The sequence below is a fragment of the Papio anubis genome, chromosome 12 (genome assembly GCF_008728515.1).
Source record: "Papio anubis isolate 15944 chromosome 12, Panubis1.0, whole genome shotgun sequence".
Lineage (NCBI taxonomy): Eukaryota > Metazoa > Chordata > Mammalia > Primates > Cercopithecidae > Papio > Papio anubis.
Genome location: NC_044987.1, coordinates 62,073,183 through 62,091,731, shown reverse-complemented (window position 1 = coordinate 62,091,731; position 18,549 = coordinate 62,073,183). Strand labels below are relative to the sequence as shown.

At 44.4% G+C, this 18,549-nt stretch overlaps 1 protein-coding gene across 4 annotated transcripts in view; it reads right to left on the bottom strand.

Moving 5' to 3' along the window:
- The window catches only part of CLPB (caseinolytic mitochondrial matrix peptidase chaperone subunit B), a 148,538-nt gene that overhangs the window by 49,482 nt on the left and 80,507 nt on the right, over positions 1-18,549 (bottom strand). For all 4 annotated transcript variants that reach the window (XM_003910368.3, XM_003910367.3, XM_021926248.2 and 1 more), the window contains one exon: positions 15,918-16,046. In XM_003910368.3, coding sequence (XP_003910417.2) covers positions 15,918-16,046 — 129 coding nt within the window. The remainder of the gene's footprint in view (positions 1-15,917; positions 16,047-18,549) is intronic.

The window sequence follows — 18,549 nt, the reverse complement described above, 5'->3', positions numbered from 1 at the left end:
GCACTAAAAACACATCATCTTCAAACATGCTAATCGCATGTCTGCTTCCATCTAACAACATTGAAAGGAGCTGAAGAAAGGGCACACAATGCCCACACATCTGGCTAATTCAGTTATGAGGCCAATCAATCTTGATGGGTTGTCTATGAAACCCCAACCACCCCAAAGGACTGAGCTGACCAGATGTTTAAGCTTCTGTTGACCAATCCTAGCCTAATGTGCAGGGCAGAGAAGAGGGGTTATCAAGAGATGACTTTCGCTTCCACTTACACATCTATTCCCAAAGCTAAGTAGAGCCCTCTGCTTGGATGAGAAGTATCAGCACATTAAAGTAGTGGTTGAGCCAGGCTCACTGGAATGAGGTGCACTCAAATATACAGACTTTCACTCTGAACTTAAGGAAGACAGGAAGCCTTATTTACAGTTGCCTTTGTGAACACTCACAGCAATAGAAACCAATGAAATATTTTTTGCTAATTGCACTTCTCTATATGGAGAGAATCAGAAATGTGGGGGTGGGGGAGCTAGTATCTTTAACTATAATATCAAATGTTATAGGCTATGGTTCTGGGAACAGAAACTGTTTTATCTGCTGATATCTACTTCATTCAAGGCTGAAGGAATTACTCATCTCCCTCATAAAACATTTGCTTTTTTGAAAAACCAGAAGCTTCTGCCAACAAGGACTCTTCCAGTTTATGCACCTTCTTTTATGCCCAATCACAGTCACCAGGCAACCATCACCAAAAATAAAAGTGGAAAGGTGGTGGGAGATTAGGAGGAAGGAGAGAGGACAGGGATAGACCACAAACACCGGGAAGACCACTTTGACCCAGGGCTCCTTGCTGTTGCTAGCGATTCCATTTTTCTCAAGATGCTTTTCCCTCATTAATTCTGAAGATTTCACCAAGTTTGTCCCAGAGTTGAGGATGCATGACAAAACAGATGAATGGTCTTGGGTAAGAGAAACTTCCAACTTACTAGAAAGTAGTGAGAGAGAAGCAAAGATTAAAAATGAGGTCTTTATTGTGATACCCTGTGCCCAGAATAGTAATTGGCACTTAGTAGGAGTTTAATAAATACTTGCTGACTGAATAATTATAGCCCCATTATGACACAGCTGGGCTATGCTCCTTCCATTTCTGTTTGTCAGGAGAGGCCTCCTATGGTCATGGGCAATACCACTCGACAAAACCACTGCCCACGGATCAGGAGTCTTCCTTCAGCCTGAATGAGCACAGATGAAGTTGTGCTGAGAGGTAGGGCTATGAATGTCATTATGACATCCAGCAACCTCTTTTTCCTCTTCTCCATGGGTGCAGTAATCAATACTGCTGACCCATCTTGCCTCCTTTTAATTCTTTCTACCTTTAAAAAGAATTTTTTTTGAGGCAGGGTCTCACTCTGTCACCCAGGCTGGAGTGCAGTGGTGCAATCTCGGCTTATTGCAACCTCCACATCCCAGACTCAAGCAATTCTCCCCACTCAGCCTCCTGAGTAGATGGGACCACAGGCATGTCACCACACCCAGCCAATTTTTGTATTTTTTTGTAGAGACAGGGTTTTGCCATGTTGTCCAGGCTGGTATCAAACTCCTGGGCTCAAGCCATTCATCCACCTTAGCCTCCCAAAGTGCTGGGATTGCAGGGGTAAGAGCCACCACGCCTGGCCTTCTTTTCTACCTTGATTTCCATGATATACAGTATCTATGACTTTATCTCCTTTGCACTTCATTTTTCTTTTCTAAGTTACTGAGTGTCAACCAAGGCCGAGTCCTCAGCCCTTATTCCTTTCTCTCTCTATGCATTCTCCTTTAAAAGACAGCTCTGATTTGTATAAACAACCCTAGTGGTTCTCACTCCTGGCTATATAATAGAATCACATGGGAAGTGTTAAAACCATATCAATCCAAAGTAGGAGAAAATATTTCTATACATTACAGATAAAGGGCTAATAAACAGAAATTTTAAAAATCAAGAGAAAAACAAGACCAAAAGTCCTATAGAAAAGTAGGTAAAAGACACAAATAGACAATTCACAAAAGGAGATATAAAATGACTGTCAAACATATGAATTGATGTTCAAGTTCACTTATGATAAGAGAATCAAACTAAAATTACAATGAGGTACTATTTCTCACCTTCAGATTGGCAAAAATCCAAAAGCTTGACAATACAATCTGTTGGAGAGGCTACAAGGAAACAAGCCCTCTCATACGATGCTAATAGAAGTGTAACACGGTACAACTCGTACGGAGGAGAAGCTTGGTAACAGCTAACCAGAGGACATATGTATTTACCCTCTGACCCAGCAATACCACTTCTCAAACTTTATTGTAAAGGCATACCTCCAACAAGACCAAAATACATATGCATAAGGTTATTCATTGTGGCATTATTTGTAACTGCAAAATATCAGAAATCTCAAGGTCCAAGTATAGAATACATGGAATATACATACAATGAAGTATTATGCAGCTGTTAAAAATGAGGAATATCTATGAATTTACATGAAGTGATTTTAAAGAAATATTAAGTTAAAAAAGCAAACTGCAAAGAGACATATACAGTATGCTACCTTTTGTGTAGGTAGAAAAGTGAAATAAGAGGACGTACAAATATTTGCTTATACAAAGAAACACAGGGAGGACAAACCAGAAGACAACAAAGCTATTTATTTACAAGGGGCCAGGACTCACTGAGAGGGACAGAAGACGGTTGAAAGGGATACAGGAGGGAGGCTTACTTCTCTGAGTATACCTTTTGGTACCTTTGACTTTTAGAAATGAGATAGTGCTCTACACATTCAAACAATACAATTAAATCAGTCAGGATAGGTAGGGGAGAAAAACCCTAAAACTGAAAGCAAATTGAAAAATTAACCCAACTGTACTTCAAATGAATAGCATAAACACACTGAAGAGGGAAAAAAGAACCCCAGTAACTTAGGAACCCAGTATTTGACTATGTACTCTCAGCCTTGGATAGACTAGCAGTGAGAATTGCAAACAAATCCTGACCTGAACTTTTAAGGAGGTTTGTTTTCTATAGTGGCATATGGGTAAAGCAGTTCTGAAGCTTTTTTAGATGTATTATAGGATTGAGCAAATGAGTAAATAAATAAATGTATCAACACTATTTGTAGCTGGCATTGTCACTAAGGAAGAAGGACATACAAATATGAAATGTGTGAAGACAAGAAAGAACCCTGTCAGGATTAACTGGAATGTGCGGCGGGTGGGGGGGCGGGCAGTATTGGCGTTCTCAGGATTTCTAACATATGTATGTGCATAAGAATAGCTTGTGCTTACAGTCCCAGCTACACGGGAGGCTGAGGTGAGATCACTTGGGGCCAGGAGTTTGAGAGCAGCCTGGGCAACATAGTTAGATGTTGTTTCTTAAAACAAACAAAAACAAAAATCATCCTTGGTGCATTTACGTTATAAAGAAAAAAGTAAACAATATAGAATATCTGTGTGCATATGTATATACATGTATGTGTATATTTTAATAGATACGTGTATATACATGCGTATATACCTATATAAATAGTTCTTGGCTCTGTCAACAGAGGAGCAATGAGCACACTTGGTACACAGATTTCACTCTCTAGTACAATTATCAACAAAAAAAATCCGAGGGCTCCTCAAGAAATAGCTGATTTCAGGGCAGCAGCAAGGGGGATACAAGATGAGCCTGAGACATTTCGTTATGTAGAAAAATAAGAAAATGCTACATATTAAAAAAAAAAAAAAAGATGCAGGTATGCCATACTGGCCAAATATGAGGCAATAGTAGCCCCAACATAACTAAGCCTATAATAAATTTTACAACATTAAAATGGTAAGTACCCGCCAGGCATGGTAGCTCACGCCTGTAATCCCAGCACTTTGGGAGGTTGAGGTGGGTGGATCACCTGAGGTCAGGAGTTCAAGACCAGTCTGGCCAACATGGTGAAACCCCGTCTCTACTAAAAATACAAAAAAACTTAGCTGGGCGTGGTGGCGGGAACCTGTAATCCCAGCTACTCTGGAGGCTAAGGCAGGAGAATCGCTTGAACCTGGGAGGTGGAGCTTGCAGTAAGCAGAGATGGCGCCACTACACTCTAGCCTGGGCAACAGAGCGAGACTCCATCTCCAAAAAAAAAAAAAAAAAAAAAAGTATCTCCTCACAGCCTGGACAACATAGCAGGACTCTGTCTCTAAACAATTTTTTTTAAAAAAACTCAGCTGGGCAAGGTGGCTTATGCCTGTAACTCCAGCTACGTGGGAGCCTGAGGTGGGAGGATCACTTGAGCCCAGGAATTAGAGATTAGAGTGTGCTGTAATTGTGTCACTGCACTCCAGCTTGGGTGGTAGAACAAGATCCTATTTCGAAAACCAAAAGCTATCTCTTTACAGGGTGCTAACTAATGTCAACGGAAAAGATAGTAACAATATAGTGGAGAAACTGGACAATTCTTTGACTGGAGATGGGGTAGACTTTTCTCTGAAAATTCTTGTGAATTTTGTACTATGTACAAGCATTAACTATTCAAAAAGAGGATCCAAAATAAAGCATTTATAAAATATCTCTGAGAGTATGATACACAGAATAACTCCCCCACCCCTGCCCAAGATGTCCATGAACCCTGGAACCTGTGAATATGTTAGAGGAATACGAAGGTTGCAGATAGAATTAATGTTGCTAATTAGCTGACTTTGAGATGGGGAGATTACTCTGGACTATCTGAGTGGGCCCAATATAATCACAAAGGTTTCTAGAAGTAAAAGAGGAAGGCAGAAGAGCCAGTGTCAGAGTGAGGAAATGTGAGAAAGATTCAACCGGTCATTGCTGGCTTTGAGGATGGATGGCAACTACATGGAGACATAAAATGTGGGCAGCCACTAGAAGCTGGGAAGACAGGAATGATTCTCTCCTGGAGTCTCCAGAAAGGAAGACAGCTCTGCCAACACCGTTTTCAGTCCAGCAAAACCCATTTCAGACTTCTCTCCAGAACCAGAAGATAAATGCGTGTTGTTTTAAGCTACTAAGTTTTTGATAACTTATTACAGCAGCAATAGGGATGATACATGAGAAGAGTAAGGTGGTTGCCTCTGAGGAGGACCAGGGCTATGAAAGGGAGACTTCCTTTCTACTACATGTCTTCTGGTACTACTCTAAATTTTTATCTTGTGCAATTTGTAAAGTAAAAGTCACAATGGTCACTAAACAAACACACAAACAACAGACAATCACTTCAGGAGCTCTCTATGGACTACAAAACTAAGTACAAGTCCTCTGTCTCTTTCCCCAAGATCCTCCACACCCATCTCCCTACCCCTTAATCCATCACATGGCCAGTTTCCTCCAGGTCTCTAAATAATACAAAGTATTTGCGGATCCTGGCTCCTGTGGACAGCTCCTGTTGCTGCCTCACCTGAAAAGCTTCCTTCCTTCTCTCTCTGTTTGAATTTTACCTGTCCTTCTGGGTCTGGCTCTGGTCCCACCTCCTCCATTAAGCCTTCTAAAATGCCACACTGGTCTCTCTCCTCCTCATTCCCCATGACAGCTGTTAATTCTGGCCCTTGCTTATGTTTAATTGAAAGTCCTGTTATCTACTGTCCTGCACTGTTGTCAGTGTGCTTTGCATATGGGCATTTTCACCAAATTATCACTCTACAGGGTGCAGTCTCAAGGAAGTGCCTATATCTTTTTCTCTCTTATTTCCTGACATGCGTCGTACCCATTAATTCAACAAATGTTTGCTAGGCACCTATCATGTGTTAAGGACAGTGCAAGGTGCTGGGAACACAATACCTCAGATCCAGATCCTACCTTCTGTGAACCCACTGTTAAGTGAAGGAGAGATATATTAATCAAATAACTATAGAACTACATGTTATGGTAAGAGTGATAAATCATACAGGATGCTTTAAGAACATGTATCAGAGGAACCAAGAACAGGGATGATGGTGGTTAGTTGTAAGAAAATAATTAATAGTTGCTGAATAAATACAAATACTTAGACAATTAGATCAGTAGGCAAGTATTCAGAATCACAAAATATTACAGTGAAAGAAAGTCTCAGATTGTAGTCCAATTATATTATTTTACAGATGAGGAAACTGAAGCTCAGGTTGGGGGAAGGACTTGCTTGACAGCAAGGTAGAGTTAGTGCCAGAACCACGTGCCAGGTCCCTTGACCCCCAGTCAGCACTTTACCACACAGGCTTCTATTACTTCAAAGGGGTCCCTGAAGGATTTCTCAAGTGGCAAGCTCCTTTCTTCGGCTACATTTAAATAATACTCATTTCCAAAATGCAGGAAGGAGTCTGTGGTCCAAACCTATAGAGAACATCCCTGCTGTGTTCTTCCTTGGATACTGCCTGGCTTCTGTATCAAGGAAGACAGCACATGAATGCTAGAAGCAAACTCCTTTTGGGAAGGGAAACTTGGTTCTGGTCATTCCCAGTCTCAGCCTTGGAAGGGGTTTTTGCTGCTATTTTGCAGGTCCTGACTTTCTCCTTTCTTAAAGCTGCAGTGTGGTCCTTTATCTGTGCAATAGCACGTGTGCTGGAGGGGGCATGAGTGGGCTGGCAAAGGGCAGCTGGAAAATCTGATTCTGACTCAGCGCTGTTTCCAGGCTCAGTGCAGGTGGAGGAGAGTGTAGGATACGAAACAGACCTCGCCCAGCTGATGTTGACCTCTCCCTCACCCAAGGGAGCCTTGGCCTCCAGCTGCCACTACTGGCGGTGATGAGGTCATGCCGGATACCAGCCAGGCTCATATGAGGACTGCTTGGAGCCGATTAAAGCCTTGATGAAATGCGGGGGCCTGGATGGCAAGTGGCTCTGGACAGCATGGGCTCTGGTGACCAGGCTCATCTCCAGCTCAACTATGCAGTGGCTCCTTGATGTCCACAGGAGCCAGGATACAGAAATACTTTTCCCTGGGGTGAGCAAGGACAGTTCCTCATTCTATACTGGGTAAGGGGCTAAGGATACGATTCAGGTCACTGAGGGCCTCTTGTAGGCCTGGTCTTCCACATGGGCTACAAATACAATACTACAGAACTCCTCCACTCCCCAGAATGCTCCGGACTAGACTGCTGGATCCCTTTGGATGACTGACTAATGGCCATCCCTCTCCACAGGATTTTCTCAAGCTAAATCACAGCCTAACACCCACATTTTGAGTCTCAATGTAAATGCCATATGCTCAGGGAAGACTACCTCCATTCCTTTTCAGACTAGATTAGGTCTCATTATGCTCTTATAGTACCCTCTATTCTTCCTTAATAATACTTTTATTATTAGCTATCAATTTAGCTAATAATTAGCTGGTAATTTTGTAACTATTTGCCTAACACCTATATTCTACCAGACTTTTAAGCTTTACAAGGATGCAATAAATATTTGTTAAAATAATAACAGGAAATCAATAAAAAGGAAGGGAAGAGAGAGGTTTACAGATTTTTAAATGATACTCTTTAAAAGGAAACTGTTTTATACAACAGAAGGGCTCATCTCCTCTACCACACTAGCTGTGGGGTCGATCCGGTCCTCCTGGCTTTCCAGCCTGCTTTCAGGCAACAAGTCAGACATCCAAGACAAGATTTTCTGGTTTTGAGAGGCATGGAGGATTTTTTTCTTCTTTTCTTTTTTAATAGCTTTACTGAGATGTAATTTACATACCATAAAGTTCACCCATTTAAAGTATACAATTTAGAGGAGGTTTCTCGTATACTTAGAGAGTTGTGCACCATCACCATAATCTAATTTTAGAATATTTTCATCATCTCCAAAAGAAACTTTGTACCCATTAGCAATCTCTCCCCATCCCTCCCCCAGATAACTGCTAACATGGAGGGCCTTTAACATTTGAATCCAAACAAGAAGAAACCTTTAGTATTCAATCACCTGACACAATTTCTTCATTTTATAGAGGAAAAAAGTGATGTTAGAGAAGTGCCATGTTAGAGAAGGGTGAGATGTGGCAGAACTGGGGTGGATCACAGTTCCTGATGTCTACATCATAATGGCAGTGCTCTGACCTCTCTGCCACATAGTGTGACTATATTTGTGTCAGAATGTCTTTACCACTGGACTTCAAGCTAGTTGAGGGCAGAGGCTCTATTTTGCTCATTTGTCTCCCCTTTCTGCCTGGGAGTACCAGCAGAGCAGTGATGTTTTAAGGGTGGTCTGTGTATTGGTGCCAGGCAGTGAACTTTGCCACCAGTTTTTGATGGGATAAATACAAACAGTAAGTATCTGGAAACTTTTATAGCAACTAGAGTAATTTTATGTCTATAGAAATTAATGACAAATTTGGGGCTATATTTTGCATGCCTTTAAAAATATAATTTTTACTTTTCCTTTTTGAATCGGAGTTTTGCTCTTGTTGCCCAGGCTGGAGTGCAATGGCATGATCTCGGCTCACTGCAACCTCCACCTCTTGGGTTCAAGTGATTCTCCTGCCTCAGCCTCCCAAGTAGCTGGGATTACAGGCACCTGCTATCATGCGTGGCTAAGTTTTGTATTTTCAGTAGAGACGCGGTTTTACCACGTTGGCCGGGCTGGTCTTGAACTCCTGACCTCAGGTGATCCACCCACCTCAGCCTCCCAAAGTGCTGGGATTACAGACATGAGACACTGAGCCCACCCTCCCCTCATTTTTTTAAACCTGTTTCAAGTGTAACACATAAAGAAAAGCGCAAAAAGTACATAAAGATACAACTCAATTTTCACAAAATGGATACACCCACATAACCAGCATCTACATAAAGAAATAACATTACAGCATCCCAGAGACCCGTCACGGCCTCTCCCAGTCACTACCCACACTCTCAAGGTTAAGCACTACCTTGACTTCTTATGCCATTGATTAGTTTTCTCTGTTTTGGACTTTAAATGCAGGCATACAGTAAGCACTCTTCTATGTTTGGCTTGTGACCTGATGTGAGTTTGTGCTGTAGTACAGAGCAAGAGTTCACTCAATCCCATTATATATTATTCCATTGTGTGACCATCCCACAATTTATTCATCCATTCAGCTACTGATAAACATTTTAGAAATGCCTAAATCATCTTTCACATTAAACATAAAGCCTATCCTAGTCCTCCTCTAAATCTTAATGATTTTCCATTGCAGGGTAAGTCCAGTCTTCTCAGCATAACTTACATTAGTGACCTTCAATATCAGCTCCAGCTTTCTTGCCCTCTGATACCCTCCAGCTCTTCTGAACTATCCGCAATATTGAGTAAAGTATGCTGCTTCATTCTCCATGCCTTTGAACACGTTGCTCCCTCCGCCTTCCTACCTCAGCCACCTGTATACTTGGCATTCATCCCTCAAGACTTGTTGTGAACACCATCTCCTACATCATGCTTTCCCTGCCCTCTTCAAGATCTAAAAGGTCTTTTCTTTGTGATCTCACAGCACCTTCTACAGATCTCCATTAATATACCAGATAGCAATTCTTGGTTAAAATGTCTGGTTTCCTCACCGAACTGTGAGTTACTTAAGTGCAAAAATCATGTCTGGATCATCTTTGTTTCCCTGGTGCCTAGGGCAGGCCTTGTGGCAGCAGAGATGCTCAGTAAGTGTTTGGTAAGTGAAAGAATACTGGAGCTGGAAGGGGTCCTTGGGATCTGCTATCCTAACTTCTTTATTTTACGGAGGAGGAGAAAGGATATGCCTAAAGGTGAAAGGATTTATTGGTGGCAGAGCCAGAACATCTGATACTTCACCCAGTGCTCATTCCCCTTCTCTGTTTTGCTGGAGGGAATCAGAGTGTGGAGCTTCAACTCCACAGACAGACAGCCTGAGGCAGAGCTGATTCCCTCCACATCAGGCAGTGCCACCAGATGGACAGACAGTGAAGTGGAACAAGAAGCGGAACTCTTAAGTTCTGGGTCCTGACAACAAGCCAAGAGGCTGTTAAAGGTGATGGCCCCACTGGAAAGGATCTTTTCCTCCGGCAGGGATGGTGGGGAACTTAAGGACTCATTTGATGACGGCTGGTTAACATTGATAACTGAGCACAGACTTGGAGATAGGGGCAAGGAGGATTCACTAAAGTAGGTGTGAAGGAGGCTGAGAGAGGCCCCAGGGAAAGTATTAGGTTTTGTTAAAGCCTAAGTGTTTCTGAAATGAGAGCACCAGTGACTGAAAAGGAAGTGGTATTATGACTATAAGGAGAAGAAAGGTAGCCAGGAGGAGGTGGCTCATAAGTGAAGCTCTAAAAAGTCAGACACATTAGGAAATTAAGAGTCGGGGAAGGGGATCAGCAAAGGGTAGACCAAAAAGTAAAGCACCACAACTCCCAAAAGAAAACCTACAGTGGTTTTGGAGATTTGTCAGTGCATCCAATCCAAAAACATACTAAACCACATGCAGGGCATTGCAGCAAAGGAGATGGAGATAAAAAAAGACACAGGCCTGGCCTTCATCTACCTTGGTCTAGTAAGTGAGACTGGACCCAAATCCAGAGAACAGGAAAGACTTCAGAAGGAAGGTGGCATGAGGCTGGGGACTGACTGGTAAAAAGAACTCCACCAGCATGAGAAATGGTCTTAAAGGGAAAAGACAGGCTGAATGAACTGCGAGAATAAAGGCACCAAGGTGGGAACACAGTGTAGCTGGAGTATTAGGGCTCCAATAGGGGGAAAAAGTAGGCGAGGGTCAGACTAGAGCAACTCTAAAACCAGTTAAAAACATTAGTATGGTTAGGATTTTTTTTTTTTAAATGAGTGAGCACTGAGTGTTTCTGAAGTTAATAACAGAGACTATTTTATAAAAAGTACCTACTCTGTAGAAGTACATATGTCCTAATCCTTACAAATCCTTAGGAGGTAGGTGGCAACACCCCCATTTCCAGATGAGGAAAAAGAACTTCAGAACAGTCAGTAATTTGCCCTGGATCACATACCTATTAAACGGCAGGGCTGGTCCCAAGATCCTGACTCCAATATTCATGTCCTTCCCTTGCAACCTCTCTTAGCTGGGGGTTCTCCTTTGAAGCATATACAAAAAAATATTTGACTAGTGATTTTCTCAATGCTTCCAAAGGTGTATATATATAGCTAGTACCATTTTAGATGCCTGGAAGAGATGTTAATTCCTGTGTACAATGGATGCCTTGGAGAATGAGGGCTCAATTCTCTGGAAGAACCCTGGTCAAGAAAAACTGCCATGATTACAGATATGTTTTAGGAAGAAGGATCTGCCAGTGGGATCACATTCCTGAAAGGACCTGGTTGTCAAAGCAACTTAACGGTCCTGGAAATATCAAGATGAGTCATCTTCAGGAACTTGAAGTATGAGACTCCAGCCACCTTCCCTGATCACTCCTCTTTCTAGTCCTACTGCCTCTTCCCCACCTTCCTCACTCCCTCCAACCACACCTGCATTCAAGTGCTGAAGCAGAGCCTTCCTGCTGATAAGCCATCAACACAGGCAAAAGCAGCATCTTTCAAGGTAAAAAACACGAGGGTCTCTGTACTTTTCTGTGGTGGTTGAGAGTAGAAGACTGGCACTAGTTAACTCAAAACCCTTTTGGAGAACTCGAGCAAACTCCCATTATCCTTCCTGATAAGGCTTAAGCACGCCCTCCTCTGGGAAGCTTTCTGTAACTGATTCCACCTCTCTGATTACCAGGCAGAATACAGCATTTCCCCCTGTTCGTCCCCAGAGTCCCTTGTCCAGTCGCCTGTCAGAGCACCTACCCCATTATCATGGCCTGTTTCCACATCTGTCTCCTCTGACAGTGTGAGAGCCTCTCAGGGTCAGTGACAGTTTGCCTGATCTGTCTTAGGATCCCCTGAGGCCCATGGTCTCAGAGATGGCAAGTGTCTTGCCGAGGGTCACTTGACAGGGCTGAGATTTAAACCCAGGTCTGACTTCAAAGCTTGTTTCTTCTTCACTAGGCCACAGCATCTCCTGAAAATGAGGCGATGTTAAGCGGTCTGTGCTAAGCTGTACAATGCTATACAAGTTTGGAGGAGGAAGTATCAGAGTAGACCAGATGACCAAGAAAGGCTTCCTAAGAGAGGGAGGCCTTGAAGAGTCTGAGGATTCAGATAAGAAAAGAGGGAACATGACGGCACTTTAGGCAGGATAGGAATGTTGTAGGTAGAGACAAAATTAAGAGGCCTTAAAGGTTCCATATTGGGGAGGAATGGAATTACAGCTGCCAGAATGAGAGTTTGAGTTCTTTACACATGTCACAACGATAACTACTTATAACAGGGCACCTACCATGTGCCTGCCAGGGGCTTTCATAAAAAATACCACCAATCCTCATGCTATCCTCGTGAAACAGGTGTTATTTTAGATGTACGAAAACTGAGGCTTAGAGAATTAAGGAAACACGTCCAAGGCAACACAGCTAATAGGTGGGTGACCTGGGATTCAAACCTAGGTTGGCATGATTCTGAAGCCTAAGGTTCCCTTTCTATTACTCCATGCCACCTTCTAATGGGTCAGAGAGCTTTCCACATTATCAGCCTGATGCTTCTGTCTGAACCTCCTCCCAGCTCAAATGGGGACTTCTGGTCAGACAGCAAGAGCAGCTGACTCTTCTAGCTCTAACCCTCTAAGGTCTGGGGACCCTAAATCCCAGAGGACTAAGTAATTTCAAGGAAACTGTTCTGTGTGGGCCCTGTGAGCACAGGCTGGCCTCTGTATTTAGGCCTGCTTTGGATCTCACAGAATCTCCCTTTAGTTACTGCAGCAAGGCTGGTGGCAAGCACAGCCCAAGAAAACCAGATGGGGCTGGGCGCGGTGGCTCATGCCTGTAATCCCAGCACTTTGGGAGGCCCAGGCAGGCGGATCACCTGAGGTTGGGAGTTTGAGACCAGCCTGACCAACATGGAGAAACCCCACATCCACTAAAAAAATACAAAATTAGCTGGGTGTGGTGGCACACGCCTGTAATCTCAGCTACTTGGGAGGCTGGAGGTAAGAGAATCGCTTGAAGGTGGAGTTTGCAGTGAGCCGAAGATTGTGCCACCGCACTCCAGCCTGGGCAATAAGAGCGAAACTCTGTCTCAAAAAAAAAAAAAAAAAAAAAAGCCAGCCGGATGGGCAGGAAAGTAGGCTCCCTTGCCTTTCCTGAAACCCTTTGGAGAGGGTCAGCTGAGGTCAAAAGACTCTGGAAATATTACTGGCAACAGCCCCTAGAATGATAGAGCAGGATCCTGCCTCTCGGTTGGCTGGTCACACACACAGGCAGACGAAGGGAGGTCAGGGGGAAGGGAGGTCAGAAGTTGGCAGCCTCCGGCCCTGAGTGATGGCAACTTGTTCAGGGTTGGGAGGGAGAAATAGTGGGTTAACGGTTTTGGCCCTTGAGGCTGGGAGGCTAGGGCAGGGGGTGTAAATGGATGCTGGCTAAAAAGGCAGGTGGGAGAAATGTAAAGGTGGGGGCTAAGGGCATCTGTTCCAAGTCAACAGGCAGGAACCATGGCCCTGGAACAGCTCAAAGGGCCAGCCTTGGCCTGGGGGGTGAGGACAGAGGGAGTTTCATAAAAGGCCCTTGTCTTTTCATTTCAAAGGTGTTCGATCTAGAAGGCTAGGAAGAGGGGCTCCTTATAAAGTGAATTCTCTGTCTGGGGGTTGGGGGAAGCAGAGAATGTAAACTACTGGACAATAGCTGGGAGTATTGATTGATTTTAAGGCACGGCAGAGAGAATGTCCTTGGTGAACACTCCAAATCTTAGCTACAAATGTCTTGCCACAGAGCTTTCCAATGGACAAAGGAAGAAGCATTCTGCTTGGGGACGTTTTCTAAGTCTCTGCTTCTGAGAGCAGCAAGTTCTTGCTGCAGAAGCATCAGTCATCCCAAGCACTGCTGCCACATCCACAAGTAGTCCTGCCCTTCAGTGGCTGTGCCCCAGACCAAAGCATATGACCTGCTCTGGGGCAGGTCCCTTGTAGGCTTGGGGATACAGGCCAGGCCTGGGTTTTAAGCTAGCATGGCTGTGGCTGACAGAAAGTGGCAAGATTACATGTTCCTGGGAAGTCCCCAGAAGCCAATCAGAAGATGATCTGGGGATGCTGGGCCTGCGGAGGCAAAAGCTCTGGGACTAAAAGAACTTTCTTTGAAGACTGGTATTTGGAAAAGTGATTAGGTAGCAAAAGACAGTTGGCATAAGTTACGAAGAAGACCACAGCTCATTAAAAAGATGTTTCAACCACGCCGGGCGCAGTGGCTCACGCCTATAAACTCAGCACTTTGGGAGGCTGAGGTGGGTGGATCACCTGAGGTTGGGAGTTCGAGACCAACGTGGAGAAACCCTGTCTCTACTAAAAATACAAAATTAGCCAAGTGTGGTGGCACATGCCTGTAATCCCAGCTACTTGGGAGACTGAGGTAGGAGAATTGCTTGAACCCGGGAGGCGGAGGTTGTGGTGAGCCGAGATTGTGCCATTGCACTCCAGCCTGGGCAACAAAAGCAAAACTCCGTGTCTCAAAAAAAAAAAAAAGATGTTTCAACCAGTCAAGGATGAAGTAAAATGGGATTAACTCTCTGGGGAAGAAGGAGGGTTCCTTCTGTCTCTGAAAAATGTCAGCTAGCCAGCTGTTGGAGAGGGTTCTGCTGGCAGAGAGGCAGGCAATCATCAGAGTGGCCCAGAGACCTCTGAGGACCTTTCCAGTGCTCAGGTTCTATGAAGAATGATCCCAACAAGGAAGACCCTGGGGTCTAGCCCCAAGAGAGGATCCCTGGCCCTCAAAAAGCAGCAGAGGGGGCATGAACAGGCAGTCATGTACTATGCACTCACTCAGGGGTCTGTGCCCCACACATCCTGGCAAGTTGCTTCCCACCCCCTCCCAAGGAGAGGCCGGCGTGGGACATGGGGAAGTGGGAAACAAAGTGACTGGGATGTGTCTGGAAGGTAACACACTTGCCCAGCCTGAGTCTGGGGATGGCATATATTGTCGCTCCAATTAACTGATGTTCTCCAAAGAGAGGGTATTCATTATTCAACAAATATTTATTCAGTGATTACTAAGTGCCAAGTACTATAGTAGATGCTGGGGACACTTGAACCAGTCAGCCATGGTTCTCGCCTTTTAGAAGCTCAGAGACAAGTTAGGGAGAAGACTATTGCACAAACAAAAACAATTTCAGGTTGTGACAAGTGTAATGACGGAAAAGAATAGGGTGCCATGACCCAGAGTAATGAAAGGGGCCTGAGACTGGGGTAGGACCAAAGAAGGTGTCTTTGTGACCTGGGTTAGTAGGGATTTAAAGAGCCTCTCCTTTGTTTCATTAGCTCTGCTTTGGAGGTCATGGGGGAGAAGAGAGAACACTTTTAGGAGTAGCAGCAATCCAGAAAACTCTCACAGCATACACAGACAGGCAGGATGGCATGGTGCATCACACACACATGTAGGCAGAGAACACACATCAGCCACAGGAGGGCAAACCACATGTGTGCACTGCCATTCTCAGCAAGCAAAGTTGCTCTCGAGGCATCCCTAGCTCTGGGAGGATAACAGGGCTCTGGGGAAGTATTTTTTTTTTTTTTTTTGAGACGGAGTCTTGCTCTGTCGCCCAGGCTGGAGTGCAGTGGCGCGATCTCGGCTCACTGCAAGCTCCACCTCCCGGGTTCACGCCATTCTCCCGCCTCAGCCTCCGAGTAGCTGGGACTACAGGCGCCCGCCACCACGCCCGGCTAGTTTTTCTTTTTGTATTTTTAGTAGAGACGGGGTTTCACCATGTTAGCCAGGATGGTCTCGATCTCCTGACCTCGTGATCCACCCGCCTCGGCCTCCCAAAGTGCTGGGATTACAGGCTTGAGCCACCGCGCCCGGCCGGGAAGTATGTTATTTCCAGAATAGAGAGGCTGCCAAGTACTCTCTCCCCCTGCCAAACCCCACTCCACTCCTCCTCCACCTCCCCCACCCCGCCCTTCCTCCACCTCTGTTCTCACCTCCATCAAGCAGCTCCTTGACAGTGCGGTAGTCATCAGCAAGGACAGCATAGTGCAAGGCCGTGCAGCCCTTGAAACTGGCGCGGTTGTTCAGCCGGTTGTTGAAGTCATCCTCTCGGGTGATCAGGACTGGGGAGACAGCAACACAAACCCTTCCATTAGCAATGACAGCATGAGTCACCAATCTCACCTGTTTTCTCGTGGCATTTTAATTCACTCACTCACTCACTCATCTACCTACTCACTAAGCATAAAATGGCACCTACTATGTTCCTGGCCATCTGTGCTGGGTAAGAAGAGGCAAAAAAGAGGCCAGTTAGTTCCACAGTGTTTACTGACATCTGTTATGTGTTAGGATTCATCCTGGGGACATGAAATAGATCAGATAAGGTCCCTGACCTAACTGATGAGGGAGGCAGACAATAACCAGATGTTTATAGAACTGTTTGAGATAAATGCTCTGTTACAGGTATAACAGAAAAATATACCAGAATGCCACAGGAGAGTTTAGCTCAACTTGGACATGAAGAGAGGATCCCAGAAGACAGGAGTCTTAAAGGATGAAGAGAAGTTATGCAGGTAAAGAAAACAGGTTGGGGTAGGATAAGGGAAGAGTGGGGCAGCAGACAGAGGCTGTTTTAGCAGAAGATTAATATACCTTTCTGCTCTGAAAATGTTTACATTCTAGTAAGTAAGTGGTTTTAATTTTTTAAAACTTAAAAAATTTATAAAAGCAATTAAATTTTTAAAATCATAGAAAAGTACAAAGAAGAAAAGGGACTGATATCTCAGTGACTTGAGAAACTACATGTCAGATTTTGATATATGTTCTTCCAAATTTCATGTGTGTGTGTATCCCCTACAAAATTGGAATTTACTGTAAATGCAATTTTGTAATCTGCATTTTTACCCTTAATAATTACCTGTAAACATTTTTTTTGAAAGAAGAACAAGCGTTTCATGTGGTCAAAGAACCAAAATCCCCCAGGCTCACTCTAGTGCTAATATTTGTGATTTTCTCACTCTGATTTGATATAAAATAATATAAAACCAGTCCATCACTTTTCCAAGACTCTCTGGGTTGGGTGACTTCACACACCCTGTTTACCCAGGGTGGTCCCGGTTTTCATCTGTTGTTATAGACAGTTCCAGTTTGGACAATAAATTAGAACGTTACCCCACCTCTGGGGCCCTCCCTTGGGAAATGAGACCCCACAGAGCACTCTCTCCCCTGCTCAGGCGACGGAGCTTCTTTCTAGCCCCCACGTGGAAGTTATCCAGGCAACTGTCTTACATTCCCTCCTGAGCTGAGTTTGTAGGGGTAGAATTTGGGTCCTGACTACCTGTACTTCTCTTCTCCTTGAGTCCACAGCACAGGATCTGCAGAGGACAGGTTCCTCTTACCTCTCACTGGATAAAGGGGTACACTCAGTCAAGAGGCGACCTTACCTATGTAGTCAAAAGTACCAGACAATTCCTAAACCATTCTTTCTCAAGTGGTCTTGGAATGGAGTCTATGCTTCTCCCCACTGCACAATACTCAACATCCTATACAAAGTTCCAAAAGCCAGAAGACTGCCATGCCTCTTCCTAATACTAATAGATTTTTTTTTTTAATGGAGTTTTGATCTGTCACCCAGGCTGGAGGGCAGTGGCACCATCTGGCTTACTGCAGCCCCTACCTGGGTTCAAGCGTTTCTCTGCCTTAGCCTCCTGAGTAGCTGGGATTACAGGTACCTGACACGACACCCGGCTAATTTTTGTATTTTTAGTAGAGATGGGGTTTCGCCATGTTGGCCAGGCTCGTCTCGAAATCCTGACCTCAAGTGATCTACTCGCCTCAGCCTCCCAAAGAGCCGGGATTACAGGCGTAAGCCACTGCACCTGGCCACTAATAGATTTCACTCACTGACCTTCTACTCTATACCTGACATGGTCACTTGACACAGTTCATCTTACTTAATTCTCATAATTACCTTACATAGTAGGTAATTATTATTCCCATTTTATAGATGAGGAAATGGAGGCTCAGAGGTCACATAGCTAATAAGTGGTTGTCCTCACTCTTTCTCACATATCATAATGTCACCCTCAGTTTCCAAATGAGGAAATCAGAGACCAAGAAAGAAGTAGAGCCCAGATATCCTGGTCCCAGCCTTGGCTCTTATTCCATCCTGTTTTCCTGTTTGGGTGAAGGTGCAAACACAGTCTCTGCAGAATTTGCCCTTAATAGAAAATGGTCTAAGGTTTGTAGCTAGCACTCAAATAAGCTAGTGTGGATGGAAGCATTTCAAATATTTGGCCAAAATAAAGTTGGTGGAATGTGCAGCTGGAAAACAGACAACAGTTTCTTGTGGTTTATAGAATCAGTGGTCAATGAGCCTTCTACTCCTGCCATGGCCTCTCCAGACTGATGAACCCCCTGCTCCTGCCCCAGGGGTGTTATCTGACCTTTCCTGGAGCAGGAAGAACAGGAAGTTAAAAGGCCTCTAACATACAAGTCCCATGTGCAATGGCATCTACACTTTTCCCATAAGAGATCCCTTTAGGACCTCAGTCAGAGATTACTAGCCCTTAGTTACAGTCTTATCAAATCATGCTAGGTGATCTTATTTCCAGTCCACTGCAGATT